The sequence below is a fragment of the Otolemur garnettii genome, unplaced genomic scaffold (assembly GCF_000181295.1).
Source record: "Otolemur garnettii isolate 467f Iridium unplaced genomic scaffold, OtoGar3 scaffold00117, whole genome shotgun sequence".
Lineage (NCBI taxonomy): Eukaryota > Metazoa > Chordata > Mammalia > Primates > Galagidae > Otolemur > Otolemur garnettii.
In genome coordinates this window covers 2,736,172-2,756,185 of record NW_003852512.1, presented here as the reverse complement: position 1 = coordinate 2,756,185, position 20,014 = coordinate 2,736,172, and the positions used below count along the sequence as shown (strand labels likewise).

The window sequence follows — 20,014 nt, the reverse complement described above, 5'->3', positions numbered from 1 at the left end:
TTAAAGAATAAGTAGGAGGTAGCTTATTAGGTGAGGGTCAGAGAAAGATGAAGAGAGAAGAGGAAGAGGAACAGAGAGTAACATAGGCAAAAACCTACATGGGTTATGCTATCATTATAATGTCCCAGTTAAGAAGGACTGCTGGCCCTAATGTGGAAGTTATCTGTTCATCCACTAGGGAACTGAAAGACTAATTACATAGAAAAAAATATATCTTCGTACCTTATTAGCTCATAGTTAGAAGAAAAAAGTCTGTTTTTGTAGTTGAGACAGAAAAGGCTTTTCTTTATCTAAGACTCAAGCTTGGTAAGTGGAAGTTCTGATACCACTTGGATAATTACGTATCCCTCCACCAGGTCCAATGAACATTTTGTTCTTAAAAAACAGAAAGGTCTCCTGACCAGCTGCTGCTACAGCCGGCCCTTTAGGTCACATTGCCTGGGATGCTTGGCCATACCTCCTCTTGGTCAGCCTTTCTTGATAACAAAGGTTCATGTTCACAAATTGGTAATATGCTTGAATTTGCTGTTTATCACAGAAGGATGATTTTCAGATGTATGCAAAATACTGTCAGAATAAGCCCAGATCAGAAGCAATTTGGAGAAAGTTCTCAGAATGCGCCTTTTTCCAGGTAAAGTAATTACTCGGGTATTGTATGTACTCTTTCGGGAAGATATTGGGATATTTCCTATTTATAAATTTATTTTCAACTTTAAGTTATACATGCATATAAGTTAAAGAGCAATTCTACCTTTTCCAAAACCCTTCCACATGTACATGTGTATAAACACACATAAACAAATATTTGCTGCTCCCTAGAGGCAACTGCACTTTCAGCTACATCTTTTGGTATTTACTTTGATATCTCCAAATGACATGCTTATCTCTCTCCTTTCTACCGTGGAAGGGGGCAATTTTCTCTCTTTTTGTGATTCCCACCCCCTACCACATACACGAATGATTTTCTTCCAATATAGTTATACTGTAATTTTCATTAGATTGATATACTGAGGTGATTTACTACCACTATATAACTTGTCTGCTCAGATGAGTCATGTGATATATAACATGGTTTGTTTTTCCTTCCCTTTCGTTTACCTTGCAATTCTTTTTACTCAGTTTTCTAGGTTCTTATCCTTATCCTATCCCGCCTCTCCCAGTTGTGAGTAAGAAAAACCTCTTCTCAGTAAATGTAAACACTTTTTGTTTCTTTTAAATTTCATCTTGAAGAAATCTCTCCTGCAATTTTCTGATCTGCACATCTAGACGCACTAGGCCTGTTCACAGCTGTCCTTTGGGGATCTTGGTGAATTTCACCATTGGGATTCTTTTCGCTTGTCTGTTCCATAGAGTCTCCTGCTGCAGAGGTGTCTTCATATTTCTTGTTTATCACTCTTGTTTGGTGGAACACACCCTCCAGTAGCTTTAATGTGAAAGTGTGCACAGTAGGTAAACGTTTTTGAGAGTGTGTGTTTGCAAATGTCCTCATTCTCCCCTAACACTAGGTTGTTAGCTTGGCTGGCTGTAGAGTTCTATGTAAGGAAAATTATACTCATAGAAGGAGAAGAGATGATAGAAATTGCAAAAAAAAAAAAAAAAAGAAAAATAATTATACTCAGAATTTTGAAAGTATATCTCCATTGTCTTCTCACTTCCATTGTTTCTGTTCACAAATTTGATGCTATTTTGATTTTGTTTTATTTTGCAGGTGACCTAATTTTTGTCTCCTGAAAACTTATAGTAACTTCTCTGATCCTCAGGTTTGAATGTTGGTACTATCATCACCCATTTGCTAGTCTTGTGGTAATCACTTGAATTTAGAAACACTTGTTCACATTTACTCAGTTTTTTTTTTTTATTTCCTCCATCCAATTTTCCCCATTCTCTCTTTCCAGAATTTCTATTATACAGGTGCTGGATATCCTGGACAGGTTCTCTAATTATCTTATCTTTTCTATCTCTTATCTATTCTTTGTCATCTTCCTCTACTTCCTGGAGTTTATATTCCAGTCCTGCTATGGAGAATCTCATTTCTGCCATTATATTTTTAATTTGGCAGAGCCCTCATTTTATTTTGTTCCCCCAATATTTCTTTTAATAGAATCCTGTTTTTGTGAATTCAAAATCTTCAGTTATATACTGAAGGATAATAATAGATTTTCATTTAAAAAATAGCCTTCTTCTCCCTACAAGGTTTCTGTTGTCTTCAAAAAATTTTAACTTTTTTACTTTACTTGGTGCTTGTCACCCATCTTACTTGCAATCCTTAAATGTCTAGTGGTGCTTATCTGTCTACGTATGTTAAGAATAAGCATTAGATAGCTCATGAGAAGTATCCTGTACATGTGTGGGTTTATTGACCACGATCCTCATTATTGAGTGATGTGTCTTAGCCTGCTTCTTTATTGGTAATCCCCAATATTAGTATTTTTAGGTCCTTGCTCTTAAGCTGGTCAGATTCCCTAACCTGCTACCTTGGGTATAAGGATCTAGTTTTCTCTAGTGTGCTTAGTTTTTCACCATTTGTTGGTTTGGTTTTCAGTTGCTAAATTTTGCAGAAGCCTTCTCCTTTCTTGCTTTCTTTGTAACTTTTGCTTCTTTCCTTTGAGAAACAACTTTTTCATCATTTTAGTTGAGCTTCACAAGTGAGGAGTTCTAAATGCATGTATCAATCTATCATATTTAACTATAAAGTGATAATTTTGTTTGAATTTGGTTGTGTGTTGGAATTTTTTAATTTAAATTTTTATTAAATCATAACGGTATACATTTATGGAATACAATGTGATGATTTGATATACAATGTGGAACTTATTAATAGAACCATCATCTCCCTTATTTTTTGTGGTAAGACATTTATAATTTACTCTTAGTCATTTTGAAGGTTACTCTTGCATTGTGCACATTAGGCGAGAGCCCACCAAATGCCCTCCCTCCTCCCACCAACTGCTCTCCTCCCCCTTTATTCATACCCAGAGGGGGGCCCTAAATCTTCTTCAGGTACATCCTTTCCTAATCCCTTTTTGTTCTATACTTCTTGTACACACATGTCATTCTAACTAGCTCTATCTTTCCCTAATTATGGGCCCTACAATGTTCCCAGGATCCAGTGTCACGACCTTTATGCTGATAGTGGCAGTGGGCCAATTACTGGATGAAATATAGCATGAGGGCTGTATTTTTCTTGTGATATTAAGAAATTCTGTTCTCATATCCAGTCTGATTTATATTCAGTACAACCTCTTTCTTTTCTGGGCCTTGGCCTGTAGAGCTTATCTTTTTTTTTAACTTTTTTAGATACATTGAACTTTTAAATCATGTTAATTTATAGTCATTCCTTGCTTTCTCACCTTTTACGCATTCAGTATCAAAGTGAATTTTATACAGTATGTGAAAACTTTTAAATCTTTAAAATGTTGGAATTTTCTACCTTTCAAATCCTTGAAATGCTGTTTGCTGTAGTTTCTAAGACATACTGTCTTATAATTTCCATACCATATGTAACAGTGAATTTCCTGATCAGTTTTCATTGAGATTTAATAAATGAACACTTGGCATTTTCACAGATTCATGTCCTAATTTAAATTTATTGATAATTATTTTTCAATGATAGGAATGTCAAAGAAAACTAAAACACAGACTTGGTCTGGATTCCTATTTACTCAAACCAGTGCAGCGAATCACTAAATATCAGTTGTTGTTGAAGGTAATTATGTAAAACATTTATTTCCTTCTTTACTTTCTTTTTGGGGTCAGATATGGCAAAGCAATTAAAAAGGAAGTAGCTGACTAGGAAGCACTAGAATTAGGTAGGCTCAGTGACTAGGAGGGGTGAATTTAGCAGTAGAATTAATGCAGCATGCTCCTTCAATTCACTGGGGCTGTGCAAATGTCATAGGCATAGATGTTAGGCTGGACTATCTGGAGTCTTACCTAGTTAATTCTTCATACAAGTTGTGTTGCTTTATGCATAATATTTTCCAGAAGAACTTTTAATATTGCTGAGAAGAACTAAACAAACATTTCCTATAGTTTTGAGGCTGTATCATATGGGCCTTCTCAATGAAAAATGCAAATGACTGAAATTGTGTATTAAGTATAAATACAACATAGCTCATTTTAAAATGCATTTTGTAATGTTTCACGTTATATGCATGATGGATAAAACAAATTATATGTAGACGATGAAAAAAATGTGTAATTGCATTAAAAACTAATTTCTAATGTGTCTCAATAGTGATTATTCTTCAGCTCCAAAGTATTGAATGTCCTTTGTTTTATATTGTTCAGTCACCATTCTGCTTCTTTCTCAAGTTTTACATTGTTATTAAAAATAGTATTAACTTGACAAAGCATATATAAAAGAAAGAAATTACTCCAAAACGTGACATTATCTTCAGATTTCTACTTGAAAGCATGGTAGCCAAAAGCTTATTCATCTTCACTAGCTATTAATATCTGCCTAATATTGGTTTCATTCCTGATTTTTAATTACAGGAGCTATTAAAATATAGCAAAGAAAGTGAAGGAACTACTCAATTAAAAGAGGCGCTTGACACAATGCTGGATTTACTGAAGGCAGTTAATGACTCTATGCATCAGATCGCAATAAATGGCTATATTGTAAGTAGATGTTAATAATTGTTGGAATTTTAGGAGGTCAACATGTCAATATCCCTTTCCTTTGCTTCTGGAACCAATTGAGAAATGACCTGTAAGAAGTAGATAAATGTAGATCAGAATGTTAGCATTATTACTGATAATGCTAAGTGGAGAATTGGCTTCAGATCAGCAGCCAAATGGATTCGTAAGATTCCTTTTGTCCTCAACAGCCTACCCCCCGCCCCCAGTCCAGACCTGGAGGGAGACGTACTGTCCCAGAATTGAGCTTGCTCTGGTCCCAGGTAGATATGGAAGAAACAGATCACATCTTTAGAGCTTGCAGCCTTTTAACAGATTAGCAACTCCCAGTGGGGAAACCAGTCAGGATTGAAAAAGTCATGGGGAGAGTTACACTAGCTGAAATCCTGCCATATGGAGATGATGTGAAGCCAGAGTAAAGGAAGTTTCTTTTATCTCCTACCCCTACAGAACTTTGTACGTATGTGATGTATAGCATGTTTTAATGTAAATAGTTAGAATGGATATATATGTATATTTTTTTGAGACACAGTCTCACTCCATTGCCCAGGCTAGAGTGCCATGGCATCAGCCTCACTCATAGCACCCTCAAACTCCTAGGCTCAAGTGATCCTCCTGCCTCAGCCTCCTGAGTAGCTGGGACTATAGGTGCCACCACAATACCAGCTAATTTTTCTATTTTTCGTAGAAATGAGGTCTCGCTCTTGCTCAGAGCTTAAAGGATCCTCCCACCCCAGCCTCCCAAAGTGCTAGGATTATAGTCATGAGCCACAATGCCCAGCCAGAGTGAATATGTTTCTCTAAAAACATAAATAAAAAAAAAGATATAAACTATCCTTGAGGGCTTTAGTAGCTCAAGGTAAACACTAAAGTGTTAATGTCAGAGATGTGACTGTAGTTCTGCCTTGTACTAATGGGTTTTGATTTTCCATTCTAGGGAAACTTAAATGAGCTGGGCAAGATGATAATGCAAGGTGGATTCAGTGTTTGGACAGGACACAAGAAAGGTGCTACAAAAATGAAGGATTTTGCTAGATTCAAACCAATGCAGCGACATCTTTTCTTATATGAGAAAGCTGTTGTTTTTTGTAAAAGACGTGTTGAAACTGGAGAAGGCTGTGACAGATACCCGTCATACAGTTTTAAGCACTGTTTGAAAGTAAGACAATTTGAATTGTGTAATGTGATATTATTTTGTGTGTGCATCCCAGTTTGTATACTTTTTCGTTTCAAATGAATGGGTTTTATCCTTTAGCTGCATATCTATTTGTTTTTAAAAAATTTTTAAGTAGCAGTCAGGTAAAGCAGAACTTCCCTGCTTAAAATGAGAGTGCAGCAATGCATAGCTTTGATAGGAATCAAATCCTTTCCTCTCTCACTGCAATCCTAGGCATTTCCCCAGGGGCTCCCTAGCATCCTGCAGAGCACAATTTGAAATTATGGGGACTGTCTCAGGCTCCCCCATGAGCACTCTCTTTCTGCTCTTACTGGGTTGAATTCTTGGTCTTATTAGCAAAGAGCTTTTTGTTACAGGCGAGACATAGAGGAAAGAGTTTCTTCATTTTCCTCAATGCAATTTAAAAATGGATAACTTTTGTGCTTCCTATGCGCCCATCTTCCTTTTGTCCCTCCTCCGTTCTCTAGCTCTACTCTCTCTATTCTTTCTGGGTGTCCAAAGCCCCTCACCCCTGAATCCTTTTCTGCACTTGTCCTGTTGTATCTTTTGAAATTACTGTATTATCTCCTATGAATAAAACCTCCAGTCTGTCCCAATATTAGTTTGGTATTAAAATGAGAGCAGTACTATTTGAGGAAGTCACTGGCAACTCACTGATACTGCCAGCTAGTTTTGTCATTAGACAAGAGGAATTTCTGATTCACATGAGGTTATTTTTGATGAATTTGATTTTTTTATACCCAGTGAATTTTATCTTTCAAGTTTTAATTTCTAAAAGCAATAGAACATTTGTTATAGAAAATTTGGAAAACGGACAAAAGTTTTCCCCTCATTTTCCCACTTTATTTATTTTTCATGAGCATATTCTTCCATAACGTACATTAAAGTAAGGAGGACCCGTATGAGATGATGAAATCATGAGAATTGAAACGACAGTTGTTGCCATGGAAACAGGGTACGATAGATATGAGAAACATTTCAATGGAGGGTAGACAGATGGGCTTCGTGACTTACTAGATAGAGGAAATAAATAATATGTGACGTTTGAAGGAAGAAAATCTGTGTGCTTTTTTAGTTCACCACAAATACCTAGTATCCTTAATAATAAAGACTAATGATGCCTACAAGGCTTTCGATGAGGATTACTGGGAAAACAATAGTACTGCTGACTGAAGAAAGATGGAAATTAGGATATTTCTTAGGGCTCGCTGGGATTACTGCTTCCTGCTTACCTATCATGAGATTTCAGCATTAAGCAATTGCTAGCATCACTAGTCAGTGTGTTGCTCAACAATTAGAGTTATTGGTTTCCAAATCTTGAGCCTTGAAAGAGAAGATCAGCATGGATACTCTACTGCTGAGTAACTTCTGTCTCATTGTAAATGGGCTCTTGTCTTGACTGCATCATAGCATGCTGGAATCCTGTGGCCTGACCACGTACTTTCTAATGACTATATGAAATATTTTCAATCAGCCACTTACATGCAAAAAAGTCCCCGTCTAAGGTCATAGTTAGTCAGATGGAAGGATGTGGGATTTAAGTCTTTTAGATTCCTCAGTTCATATGTTTAAAATTATTGTCATTTATCTTTTAATTTAACTAACATGCATACGTGCTTGCTAACCAGGTTTAATGATTAGATTTCCAGGGCACCTGATGTGTTATATGTCCACAGTGAAAAATAACAAAATTATTTCAATTGAAATAGGGGAAAGACTAGAAACCAAATGCATGCTTTTAAAAGCCTACTATATGATCAAAGCATTTAATGTACATGATTTAATTTTTTTATTTCAAAATATTATTATCAGGGCGGCAGCTATGGCTCAAAGGAGTAGGGTGCTTGCCCCATATACCAGAGGTGGCGGGTTTAAACCTAGCCCCGGCCAAAAACGGCAAACCCCCCCCCCAAAACAACAAAAAAATATTATCAACTATGAAATAGGTATCTTTCCCATTTATAGTTGAGGAAACTGAAATTTAGAAAAGCTAAGCAACTTGTGCCCAGATGCATAGCTAGTGAATATTAGTGATGGAATTGTAACCCAGGCCTCTCTTAACTGCAAAGCCTATGTGCTTTACAGTTTTTCATGCAGGTACACTAAAAGCCCAATTTTACTACTGTATAATTCATCCATGTAACCAAAAACTACTTGTAGCCCTAAATCAATTGAAATAAAAAAAATGAAAAAAAGACAAAACCATATAATGAAGCAAAATTATTTAAAAAAAATTAAATGTGAGATTATTATTTCACTGAGCCATACATAGCTCAGTGGTTAGGGCACCAGCCACATTCACCGGGGCTGATAAACAACAGTGACAGCAACAACAACAAAAATAGCCACGTGTTGTGGTGGGCACCTATAGTCCCAGCTACTTGGGAGGCTGAGGCAAGAGAATCACTTAAGCCCAAGAATTTGAGGTTGCTGTGAGCTGTGATCCCACAGCACTCTACTGAGAGCAACATAGTGAGACTCTGTCTCAAAAAAAAATTAAATGTGAGATTATTATTTATCTTAAATTTTGATATTTGAGCAGAAGTAGGTTAGTTAAAGTTGTGAAGTAAGAATATAAAAATATTTTGGAACATTGCCAAAGTAATTTCTGATTACATTCAGGGTGGATATCATAGGGTCTTTAATTAATAAGTTACATTTCATTTCTAAGCATAATTGTTTCCTTCTTGGTATGAGGAGCTAACTAGCACTACTTTTAATGCTTAACAGTTTTAATTAGGGTCTTTTGGAGGGCTCATAATTGGAACAGAGAGTGAGATATTCCTTTACATAATTAGACAGAAATTGAAAGAAAATAGGAAAAGTAGAAAGGAACCACAAAAGAATGTGTAAAAGGGAGTGAAATATGTCAAAATGGAATTACCCAAGCTGTTAGCAGCAAACAGTGAAAGCAAATGGAAGAGTTCGTGCTTTCGCACAGTCATATGGAGAAGAAGAAAATCTGTGGGAAAGAAGAGATGTTGCATACAAAATTTCACTGTCTGCAAGGAAACACCTCTGTCCCACCACAGATTATTTTCTAGAGAGGCTGAGGGCTTGGTGGAAATAGATCCTTGTGTACCCGTCTGGTTCTCCCCCACCCCATAAATTAGATGTGTATTACTTGTAGGACTTCTTTGGAGGTAAGCCATAATTTTAAGATTCAGTGACCTGGCAAATAATTTTAAACAATGGTTTAAGTTAATTTGGGGTAGACTTTTTCACTGATGTAATTACTTCTGCGTTTGACACAATAATTTGTTTTAATACTATAATTTGTAACAGAATTGAATCATAGATGGTCAGATTCAGATCATCATTTGAATACTTAGATGTTCAGATTTATAACAGTTGTGTCAATCACTGGAATGGAGCATGCAATCTGAGCTATAAATTATATCATTCAGTGACAAAATTTAAATACTCTTGTCTATGATTGTACTTATCATTTCATACTCATTGAACATAAAATGTATATTTTATACACCTGAGAAATTCTGTTTCATTTAGATGATGATGGGGTAGATTTAATCTAATTTCATAGTTAAAATGCTTATGAAAATTTGGGCTGATTTATTATAGATGGATGAAGTTGGAATCACTGAACACGTAAAAGGTGATAACCGCAAGTTTGAAATCTGGTATGGCGGGAAAGAAGAAGTTTATATTGTCCAGGTTTGTTGTTTAAAAAGTCTTCTACAAACTCAAACCTTCATTAAGATTCAAAAGTCTGGGCTCGGTGCCTACAGCTCAACCGGCTGAGGCGCCAGCCACGTACACCTAAGGTGGCGGGTTCGAATCCCCAGCCCGGACCCGCCAAACAACAATGACGGCTGCAACCAAAGGATGGCCGGGCGTTGTGGCGGGCGCCTGTGGTCTCAGCTACTTGGGAGGTGGAGGCAGGAGACTCGCTTGAGCCCAGGAGTTGGAGGTTGCTGTGAGCTGTAATGCCACGGCACTCTGCCCAGGGGGACAGCTTGAGGCTCTGTCTCAAAAAAAAAAAAAAAAAAAAAAAAAGTCTGGGCTGGGTGCCCATAGGTCAGTGGTTAAGGAGTCAGCCACATGCACCGGGGCTGGTGGGTTTGAACCGGCTCAGGCCTGCTAAACAACAATGACAACAACAACAAAATAGCTGGGGCTCGGCGCCTGTATCTCAGTGGCTAGGGTGCCAGCCACACACACCAGAGTTGGTTGGTTTGAATCCAGCCCAGGTCTGCCAAACAACTATGACAACTCCAACCAAAAAATAGCCAGATGTTATGGCGGGCACCTGTAGTCCCAGTTACTTGGGAGGCCAAGGCAAGAGAATCACTAAAGCCTAAGAATTAGAGGCTGCTTTAAGCTGTGTCACCACAGCACTCTACGCAGGGCAACATAGTGAGACTCTGTCTCAAAAAAAAAAATAGTTGGGCGTTGTGGTGGGCACCAATAGCTCAGTGGATAGGGTGCCAGCCACATGCACTGAAGGTGGCGGGTTCAAGCCTGGTTTGGGCCTGCTAAACAACAATAAGTACAACAAAAATATAGCTGGGCATTGTGGCCGGCACCTGTAGTCCCAGCTACCTGGGAGGCTGAGGCGAGAGAATTGCTTAAGCCCAGGAGTTTGAAATTGTGGTGAGCTGTGATGCCACAGCACTCTACTGAGGGCGACATACTAAGACTGTCTCAAAAAAAAAAAAAAAATCAAAAGTCTGAATCTCCAAAGTAAAATAATTTTGGTCACATACCAAAAACTTCTGTTTGTTTTATGTATGTCACTAAAATATTATTTGAATATGCTTTGTGATAGATTAAAATCTTTTTTCTTTTTCTTTTTTTTTTTTTTTGCCAGTACATGTTTTCTTTAAATTGAGATCTACTTGTGGTAGTCGTGAGGCCACAGGTGTGTCCATCTCCCTTTTCTCTGCTGCATGTTGGAAGAAGAGGGGTTGTCTCGGTCTATACATTAAATATACAAACACTAATGAAAGTTGATTAGCAAAAATAAGGTCCTTACATCCTTTTTGTGGTATCTGACACCACAGATAAGAAAAAACGTCCTCACAAAATCAGCATGTGGCTGTGTGCCCTTAGGTTGGACACCCCTGCCTAGGGATTCAGGTGTTCACAACTATACTAGGAGACTTATCAGCTAGTGTGGGCAGCTTGGCAGGTGCTTCTCTGTTCACCTTAAGTTTCCAGAGTTACGGAATTGTAATAGTTCTCATTTTCTCGTGTGCTCAGCATTCAAAGGGTATCTGATTACAAGATGAAGGTATGTGACAGTTCAGACTGGTCTTTGCTTCTAAAGAACATGAGTAAAGCCCTGAGCAAATACTATATAGTCCAACCTATCTCAAGAAATAGGAGATAAATCAGAACATTTCAAGAGAATGTTGTCATTTTAATATGTATTTGTGTCACAACCTATCAATGTGCTATCATCTATTGAAAATACCCAGTGTTTTTTGTTTGTTTTAAAAATGCTGTAGTAGGTGACTGCCATCTATGAAAATATATTTTCTGGGTTTGCTTGATATCATTTAACAAACTTATCTTGTAATTTATGGGAGGATATTAAAGGAGGCTTTCATGTTATCAGTCATGAAGATTATTCTACAATAGATTATCTTTTCAGAAATAGTAGAGCTCATTTTATTTTACTAAAATTAAACATAAAAATATTTACATTTCAAAAAGAAGCCTCCTGCAAATAAAAACATAAGTAGAGTTATATGTCACATTTTTACTTAAGAGTTACCGTTCCATTATAAGGGCAATTTAAAAATGGTTTTGACTGTTAGTTCATCTAATCTGATAGCTAATGATTTTATTCTTAGGAATTTTAAGAATCAAAAGGTTTGAATTTGAATATGGAGTTTTAGGTACTAGATTATGTTTAATACGTTCAATTAACATTTGTTTAATTATAGAGCATGCATTTTAAAAGAAAACACATCCTTTCTTTTTAATCTTTAGGCTCCTAATGTTGAAGTAAAGATGTTGTGGTTAAAAGAAATAAGAAATATTTTGTTGAAGCAACAGGAACTTATGACAGGTAAATTCAAATATGCTTTCTTCAGAACAAGTAGTATAGTAACAGCTCTTTGACTCAAATTTTTTGATGCTTTTTGCAGGGAATGGGGATTTTATTTATTTTATACTATCTATAATGAAAAGATTTCTTAATTAGTACGCCATTGAGATTCAGAGAGCTGTTTAAACTCTTTTGGAGAATGAACTTTACACTAGAGAATGAATGAACCCTTTTGCTGATAAGCAGTTGAGAAGCAGCACAGTGAGCTGTTCATTCCCAGTTTTTCCCTAGAGACAACTCTGCTCAGGACCTCAAGTAATCAGTCCTTGATAATGTTGGAGTGAGAGCTGGGTTCAGTTCCAAATTTGGATGTTTTGAATAAAATACTGCATGTTTTGGACCATTCCAAATTCCAACATCAGATGGGTCTTCCTTCTGGTTATTTCAAGTCTGTGAAGGTTGACTCTAATTCCAGTGGTATGTTTGTGGTATGTGTGTATGTGAGAGAGGAAGAGAGAAAGTCATTGACCTTCAAGGGCAGTAAGAAGTATAGCTTTTGGATGATGCTTATATAAGCTTTTTTTATTTCACAGTTAAAAAACAAAAACAACAGAATGGGTTATCAGAGCAGAATCAGCTTTCTTCTCAGAATGATGAGTAAGTGATTATTCTTTGAGAAATAACACTCCTGCAGTCTTCTGTTTTCCATATGTAACATGAAACAACATAATTAAAGAATCAGAAAAAAAACTGTTAATCACTTTAGTGATAACTCTTCAGATTCCATAAACACATCATTTTTCTCAATTCTAGCTTTGTACATGTATTAAAGCCTGACAGTTCCTAATACTTACCCCCTGGGCTGATTTTTAAACACAATTACACATGGTTTGTTTGAAATACATCATTAGAAGAGTTGCATGTAGGCTGACAAGAAAGGTGGCTGTCCTCATGGTTTTCTCTTGAAAGTGTTTGTGGTTACCTTCAATTTGGAGGAAAAGAGTTGTTAAGAGTATGGGAACAGAACAGATGAACGACTGGCTCACAGATTTGTTGTCCCTTAATGGAGACCATTTGCTCGTGACTTGGCCTCTCTTTTTACATAGTTGGAGAGAAAGTATGGCTCCTGGGAGGGAACTGAGCCTAGACACAACCAGCACATCTTTAAGGAAGGTGGCTGTCCTATATGATAGCAGACCTCTGCTGGTTTAGAGATGCGGTCTTTGTATTCTGCCTCTAGAAATTTTAAAAGGTGGAGTTACCACAGAAAATTTGTATATATGCATAAAGAATTCCCAAACTGGGCAGTGCCTGTGGCTCAGGGAGTAGGGTGCCGGCCCCATATACTGAGGGTGGTGGGTTTGAACCCGGCCCCAGCCAACCTGCAACAAAAAATAGCTGGGCATTCTGGTGGGCCCCTGTAGTCCCAGCTACTCGGGAGGCTGAGACAAGAAAATTGCCTAAGCCATGATCTGGAGGTTGCTGTCGGCTATGATACCATGGCATTCTACCGAGAGTGACAAAGTAAGACTGTGTTCCTAAAAAAAAAAAAAAAAAAAAAAAAAAAGAATTACCAAACTGATTCTAGAGATCTGGCATAGAGATTCACCATAAAGCATCTGCTTGCTGTAGGGATGAGTGAATTATTAAAAATAACGTTTTTCCCTCTGCTGTACTTCATCTTTCTGAGGTAGCTAAAATCAAGGTACAACATGTTGTGGTTCATTTAGGGTTCCAGGAGAACTGTTTAAAACTCACAGATAAGGCCAGACATGGTGGCTAATGCCTTTAATCTTAGCACTCTGGGGTGTTGAGATGGACCAGCCTGAGCAAGAGTGAGACCTCCTCTCTAAAGAAATAGCTGGGCATTGTAGCGGGTGTCTTTAGTCCCAGCTACTGGGGAGGCTGAGACAAGAGATCACTGGAGCCCAAGAGTTTGAGGTTGCTGTGAGCTATGGCGCCATGGCACTCTACCTAGGGTGACTGAGACTGTTGCAAAAAAAGAAAAGAAGAGAAAAGAAAAAGTCACAGACAAAATCTGTTTCTTCCAGAATTTATGATACTCAATCTTTTATCCTATTTTATAGGAGTAAAGTCTTTAGTTTTCATGTAGTAATTGACTTAATAGTAGGTACCCAACAATATGTATCAGTTGAAAGTTTCATCTTCATTTATACACACCTTACATAATTCATTAAGGTTAAAAGTCTGCAGAGCGAGAGAAATGGTAGACAGTATACCTTCTTTGAGTCTAGAAGGGAGTAGTTTTTTCCTCACATAATAGAGAGAACCTGCCAGCTTAGATCCTAGGATTTAAGCTTTTGTATATTATAAGCTATTGTCACACAGACTTAAATAAGAAGTATCAACTGCTTGAATGGATTCTCAGAACATGTTTGTAACACATGATATTGGTGAAAGAAATACCATTTTAAATTTCTTCTTACTCTTAAGTTGTACAAAAGCTCACTTATTTTTATACATCACTATTTCAGAAAGCAGCAGGGAGCTATTGCACGTTTCGAGGAAACTGAATCAGAACACGCTAGCGGTATGGTGGAGGTCTCTGAGGCAATCTTGGCAGGTCAGGCGGCAGCAAGTGCAGGTATGTGTCATGGTCATCCCAAGATGAGATTCGTGGCTGTGCAAGTTTTTCTCTCTCATGGTAAATTTGGAAAATCTACCTGCCTGGTATTTTTGTATAAAGAAAATAAAGTTAACGCATTTTTAGAAGGCTCTTACGTCTTGCATGTGCAAGACACTCTGGTGGGCACTACAGAGCAGTGGTTGTGAAAGTGTGGTCCCTGGATCAGTAACATCAGTGTCACTTGGGAACTTGTATAGAAGGCAGATTCTCTGGCTCCACCCCAGACCTTCTGAATCAGAAACTCTGGGAGAGAGTTTTAACAAGCCGCCTGAGTTTTAACAAGCTCCCCATGTGATTCAAATGTATGCTCAAGTTTGGGAATCCCTGCTGTAGAGGAATATAGAGATAAATAAAACGTACACTTTGCTTACCCCCTTGGTTTAATGAATAGAGAAGAGTCATTTAGTTTGGAATATTTGTTGGTCCTATGTGAGGTGCATTATTTGAAACGACTTTAAACAGTTTATTTAATTCAACAAATATTAACACAGCATGACCTGTGTGCTAGGAATTATGCAAAGTGCTGGGTATGCAGGCTAATTAGGATATACTCAGCTGCCACCCCCATGAAGCTAGGAGGGTAGAAAGATAGTTCAACAAACAAAAGTAAATTGGGTAAGTGTTATACCAGGGAAGTACAAAGTACTCTAGAAGCACACAAAGGAATCACCTAAACAACTCTAAAATCAATAGCATAGAGTGCTCTGGAGAAATGCCTAGCAGAATGCCTGATACTAAATACTTAAATATAATTGTTCTTTGTCTGGAAGAATTCCCCACAAGTTGAGGAGAAATAAGGAATAACACCCTTGCTCAGTTTTCAGTAATCCATATAACGGTCACTTCCCTCAGGTCACCTATGCTTTGGCCTCCATAGCAATATGGAGAGAGGATAAATAGTATTAATGCCTTTGTTTGACAGGTGAGCGTACCAAGTTAGAGAAAATTGACATGACTTTTCCAAGATTTTATGAATAGTTTAATGTGACCAGGATAAGATTCTATTAATTTGCTGCTTGCATTCGATTGCTTAATCCAATTTTTCAAATTCAGTTATTAACTTTTCTAATTAGCATTACTTCTTAACTTACGATACACTAGCACCGTTAAGTAACTGCCACACTCCACGTTTTTCTTATAGTTTGGACTGAGATGTCACACTCTGCAGAAACCCTTGAAGAGCCTGACGAGTGGCCAAGCAACTATTTCTACTCTACTTATGGAAATGAAGAAGAAGATAGGTCCCTAATGGTTAGTAACGATATATTACATTAAGAGCCTTGAGGCAGGTTTATTGATGAAATAGGTAAAATGCATAGGAGTAATCTTTAGTCAGCATCCTTTGAGGTCATTAGGAATATTCCATGGCTAAAAAGATTTGAAACAATCTTATTATGAACATTCAGAGAGCACTTTTCTCTTTAAATAGGACTTGTTTGGCCTCTACATGGAGCTTCTTCTGAGGTTGGTGAAATAGTTTCCAAATCTATAAATTGACCAAGTTTATCTTTGGTTGAGCTTTACCACTGGGGTTTCCATCTAGGCATGTGAAATAAAGTGAGAGAATAAAGAAGTTTCAAATATACTTTAAAAGTCAGTTTGAATTCCGGCTGAGAAAATATAGGAAATAAACATTACACATTAAAAACTATTTAAAATATCCGGGGAATATATATTAGTGGTTTCTCATAACATGTACTAATGATATCAAATCTCAGCATATTAGAGTAGTGAAGTACCCAGAAAAAAAATGAAGTTGTTTTAGGGTAAAAGTGAGGGTTTTATAGAAGAAATAGTTATAAGTCGTTAGGGTATTGGTGGCCTATTAGAGGGGAGTTAGCATTGTTTGGGGGTAAATCCTTACTTTTCTCAAGCCACCACCTTGGACGGTAGGAATGATGCTTGGTAGTGAACTGCTCCTTGGTGCCCTTCAGAGGAACCAATTCAATTTGGCAGGTTTACTGTTCGTGTAAGAGAGTAATGGCGTGGATAATCACAAAGCTGCACAGCATTAACTCTAAAATGTTTTCTTCAAAAAAGTAAAAGATATCATTTCTTCTAACAATGTGATGACCATTATACATATTTATATGGCAGTTTACAGTTGACCAGATGATTTTTGTATTAACATCCATATTATTAGTGTGAGACAGGGCAGGCTTTAATGGCTCTAATTGACAGAGGAGGAAACTGAGACTGGGAGCTGATGAGAGATTTGTTTTGAGTTAATTGTCTAGACCAGCAGTTCTCAAATTCTTTTTTGTTTTTGAGACAGAGTCTTACTATGTTGTCCTGTGTAGAGTGCTGTGGCGTCACAGCTCACAGCAACTTCAAACTCTTGGGCTTAAGCGATTCTCTTGCCTCAGCCTCCCAAGTAGCTGGGACTACAGGTGCCCACCACAACACCCGGCTATTTTTTGGTTGCAGTTGGCCCAGGCCAGGCTTGAACCCACTAGCCTCAGTGTAAGTGGCTGGCACCCTACTCACTGACCTACAGGTGCCAAGCCAGTTCTCAAACTTCAGTGAAGGAAACCCTTACATTTTTAAACACTGAGAACCCCAAAGAACTCTGGCTTATGTAGGTTCCAACTATTCATGTTTATCATATTATAAAGTAAAATGAAAAGATAAATAATTTCTAATTTATTCATTTAAAATATTGATAAACCCATTATAAGCTTATAATAAGCAAGATTTTTTGTTTAAAAGTTACATTTTTCAAAATAAAATTAATGAGAAGGATGGAATTTTTAAAAATCTCTTTAATATCTGGCTTAGTAAAAGAAAGCTGAATTTTCATATCTGTTTGTGCATTCACTCTGTTGTACTATTACACATCACAAAGCCTCTAGAAAACTCCACTACATGTTAATGCTTGTGAGAGGATGACACTGAAATAGGTAAATAAGGTTTTATTGTAGCTTGACCTTCCAGACCTCTTGAAAGAATACCTAGAACCCTCAGTTTGGGGAACCATTGGTTTAGACTAATAAGTTAATTTCCTTAATTAATGTTGTCTGAAGATGGAATGGGTGGGAGTAGTTATTCAGATGTGAGCAAAAAGTCAGAAGAAACGTTTAAACATTTGCTGCATTTACTATAGATGATCTATTGTCAAGAACTCAGTCTTTGTTTAATTTTAAAATATTAAGTGGGTACAAATGTTTTTGTGACATGGATACCTTTCATAATGCTTGTATCAGGGCTTCTAGTGTGCTTGTCGCCCGAATAGTGAAGAACTAAGTCTTAAGTCTTCTTCCACCTATGGTCTCAGAAAGTAAAGTGCATATGAAACGTTGATTAATGTTTTAATCACAGGGTATGGAAATGTAGAAAAACTATTAGTTTTTTTTCTCTTTTTCCAATAAATCCCTGAATTGTGCTACAAAGGAAAACATGCAGAAGAACAATAGAATGCATTCCATGCATCTCTCTCCCTGCCCAAAAAAGAAGTCCTATCAAGTTAAAAACTGAGCAATAATGGGTACCGCTTCCCTTGTAGAGACCTGTGACGGACATGGCTCTCCTATTTTGATGAAGCTACTATGTCAAATGGCAAGTAGCTCTTTCCTGCCTGCTTCTCAGCCTATTTGGAAAAAATACTACTCAAAAGATGTTCAGCCCAAATGATGTGGATGTTGTTTTCAGGTTAATTTCCTTGGACATATAAAGAATCAACAGCACATAGTTTTTCTTTTCTTTCTTAAAAATTTTGATTATGTATTCTTTTCTTTGAAAATTATGTATTTGATGTGTAAGATATTGTGCTGGAAAGATTCTCATCTCAGAATACTTTTGGACTTGAAAATCATTTCTTCTCTATCTACTTTGTAACCAAATGCAATCAGTGTGCCTTGTATTATTTAGCTTATTAATGAATTAAGTTAAAATTATGGCTGCAAAATGACTAAGGTCAAGTAAAGCACAACGTGATGATTTCATATGCTTTCATTGGACCCAGAGCTTTTGTGCCCATTATTTTAACCTGTGCAAAACAATACGATGCCCAGAAGTTCTTTCAGGGGCATGAGTAAACTTTGTTCAGGGCTATTGTCTTTTGTATGTGCCAAGATAAAATTTTCATGAAAATAGTTTACAAATAAGAGTATTTAAAAATTAATATTTTCATGCTTGTTTTTTCTGGATTTATGCTTATAATTCATGTAACAAATTAGTTGTGCTCTATTATTTTCTGTATATTTCATGTTGTAATTCTCTTTTTTCAAATAAAAATTAATTCTTTAGGTTAAGTGAACATATGTTCTGCTTTATTTTTTTACTACAAACTGCTCTATGTCTGTTCCAGCAAAGCTCCAGGTGCCATATTTTCCACTGAAGTAATGAGTAAATTCTTTATGTCACAGAACAGGCAGTTATACAAGTAGTTTTGCAATCAAGCTTATGATGTAATTTTTCAAAACAACTTTGTAGTTTCCAGGCAAACATAAAGCCCTACCAGACTGCAGGAAGAGAGGGTCAGAAGATCTCCTGATTAGAAATGGAGATGTTGTTCAGCTTCTCCATGAGGATGCTGAGGGTCATTGGGTAGGTACGTTTGTAATGTCTGTGATGTTCTCTGGCTGGGGAACATAGATAGCGAATCAAGTTTTCTGCTTTAACTGTATCTTTGTTATACAGTCTCCAAAAGCAGAAATATCGCAACAATGGCTTTCATTTTCATTGCTTCGGCCATGCCTGTATGGCTCACCATTGGTGAGTGAAAGATTCTTTAAAAGAATGGTGTACTAGGGTGGCGCCTGTGGCTCAAGGAGTAGGGCGCCAGCCCCACATACCAGAGGTGGTGGGTTCAAACTCGGCCCTGGCCAAAAACTGCAAACAAAGCAAAACAAAACAATGGTGTACTATGTCTGCATGTTCTTTTTTGGTTAATCTTGGGTTCAGATGTTTTAGCCAATATATTTGGGCTTTGTAATGGCTACAGATCACATTCTATTTGGTCATTGAAGTCATTCATTAACCACGTATTTAATGAATGCCTCTACTCTGTGTCAGGGACCATCTTTTAGTACTTTATGATGTAGCCACACTTCCCTTTATCAATTCAAATATTGACTATTAGTCTTATCATTCTACCTTTATGCTTTGACTATATGTAGCACCATTTGCAAAGATAGTTCTGCCAATGTACTGTTTAATTACAAGAAAACCCAAAGCAGAAAGGGAATATTGTTTGCGTCAATAACTTGAACTGAAAGGCTACATTGACTGTACTCTAAGCCTAAAAGTGGAAGTATGTACACACAAGGGTAAAAGTCAGTGACAGATAATAAAAGTAATAACCATTTTTTTCCTAGTAACCTAAGTGTTTTGTAAGTTACTCAGAGGAATCAAGCACAGTATCATGAAGGTCTTTGAGCACATGCAACAGCTTGGTGAAAATTTGAGCTGTAATGTAATACAGAGTTTCCATAAAGTTTGTGTGCAAATTGCTATGTTAAAGTATTTTAAATTGCACACAAACTTTATGGAAAACTGTATATATTTTTTATTACCTGAGTTACCATTGTTGGCT

The 20,014-nt window shown here is 37.1% G+C and overlaps 1 protein-coding gene across 2 annotated transcripts in view; it reads left to right on the top strand.

The window, feature by feature from the left end:
* Nucleotides 1–18,016, top strand: part of MCF2 (MCF.2 cell line derived transforming sequence) — a 64,989-nt gene extending 46,973 nt beyond the window's left edge. For both annotated transcript variants that reach the window (XM_012809928.2, XM_012809929.1), the window contains 10 exons: nt 539–631; nt 3,614–3,706; nt 4,498–4,623; nt 5,579–5,800; nt 9,401–9,493; nt 11,777–11,855; nt 12,428–12,491; nt 14,330–14,439; nt 15,623–15,732; nt 17,984–18,016. In XM_012809928.2, the coding sequence (XP_012665382.1) occupies nt 539–631; nt 3,614–3,706; nt 4,498–4,623; nt 5,579–5,800; nt 9,401–9,493; nt 11,777–11,855; nt 12,428–12,491; nt 14,330–14,439; nt 15,623–15,732; nt 17,984–18,016 (1,023 nt within the window). The remainder of the gene's footprint in view (nt 1–538; nt 632–3,613; nt 3,707–4,497; nt 4,624–5,578; nt 5,801–9,400; nt 9,494–11,776; nt 11,856–12,427; nt 12,492–14,329; nt 14,440–15,622; nt 15,733–17,983) is intronic.
* The last annotated feature ends 1,998 nt before the right edge of the window (nt 18,017–20,014 follow it).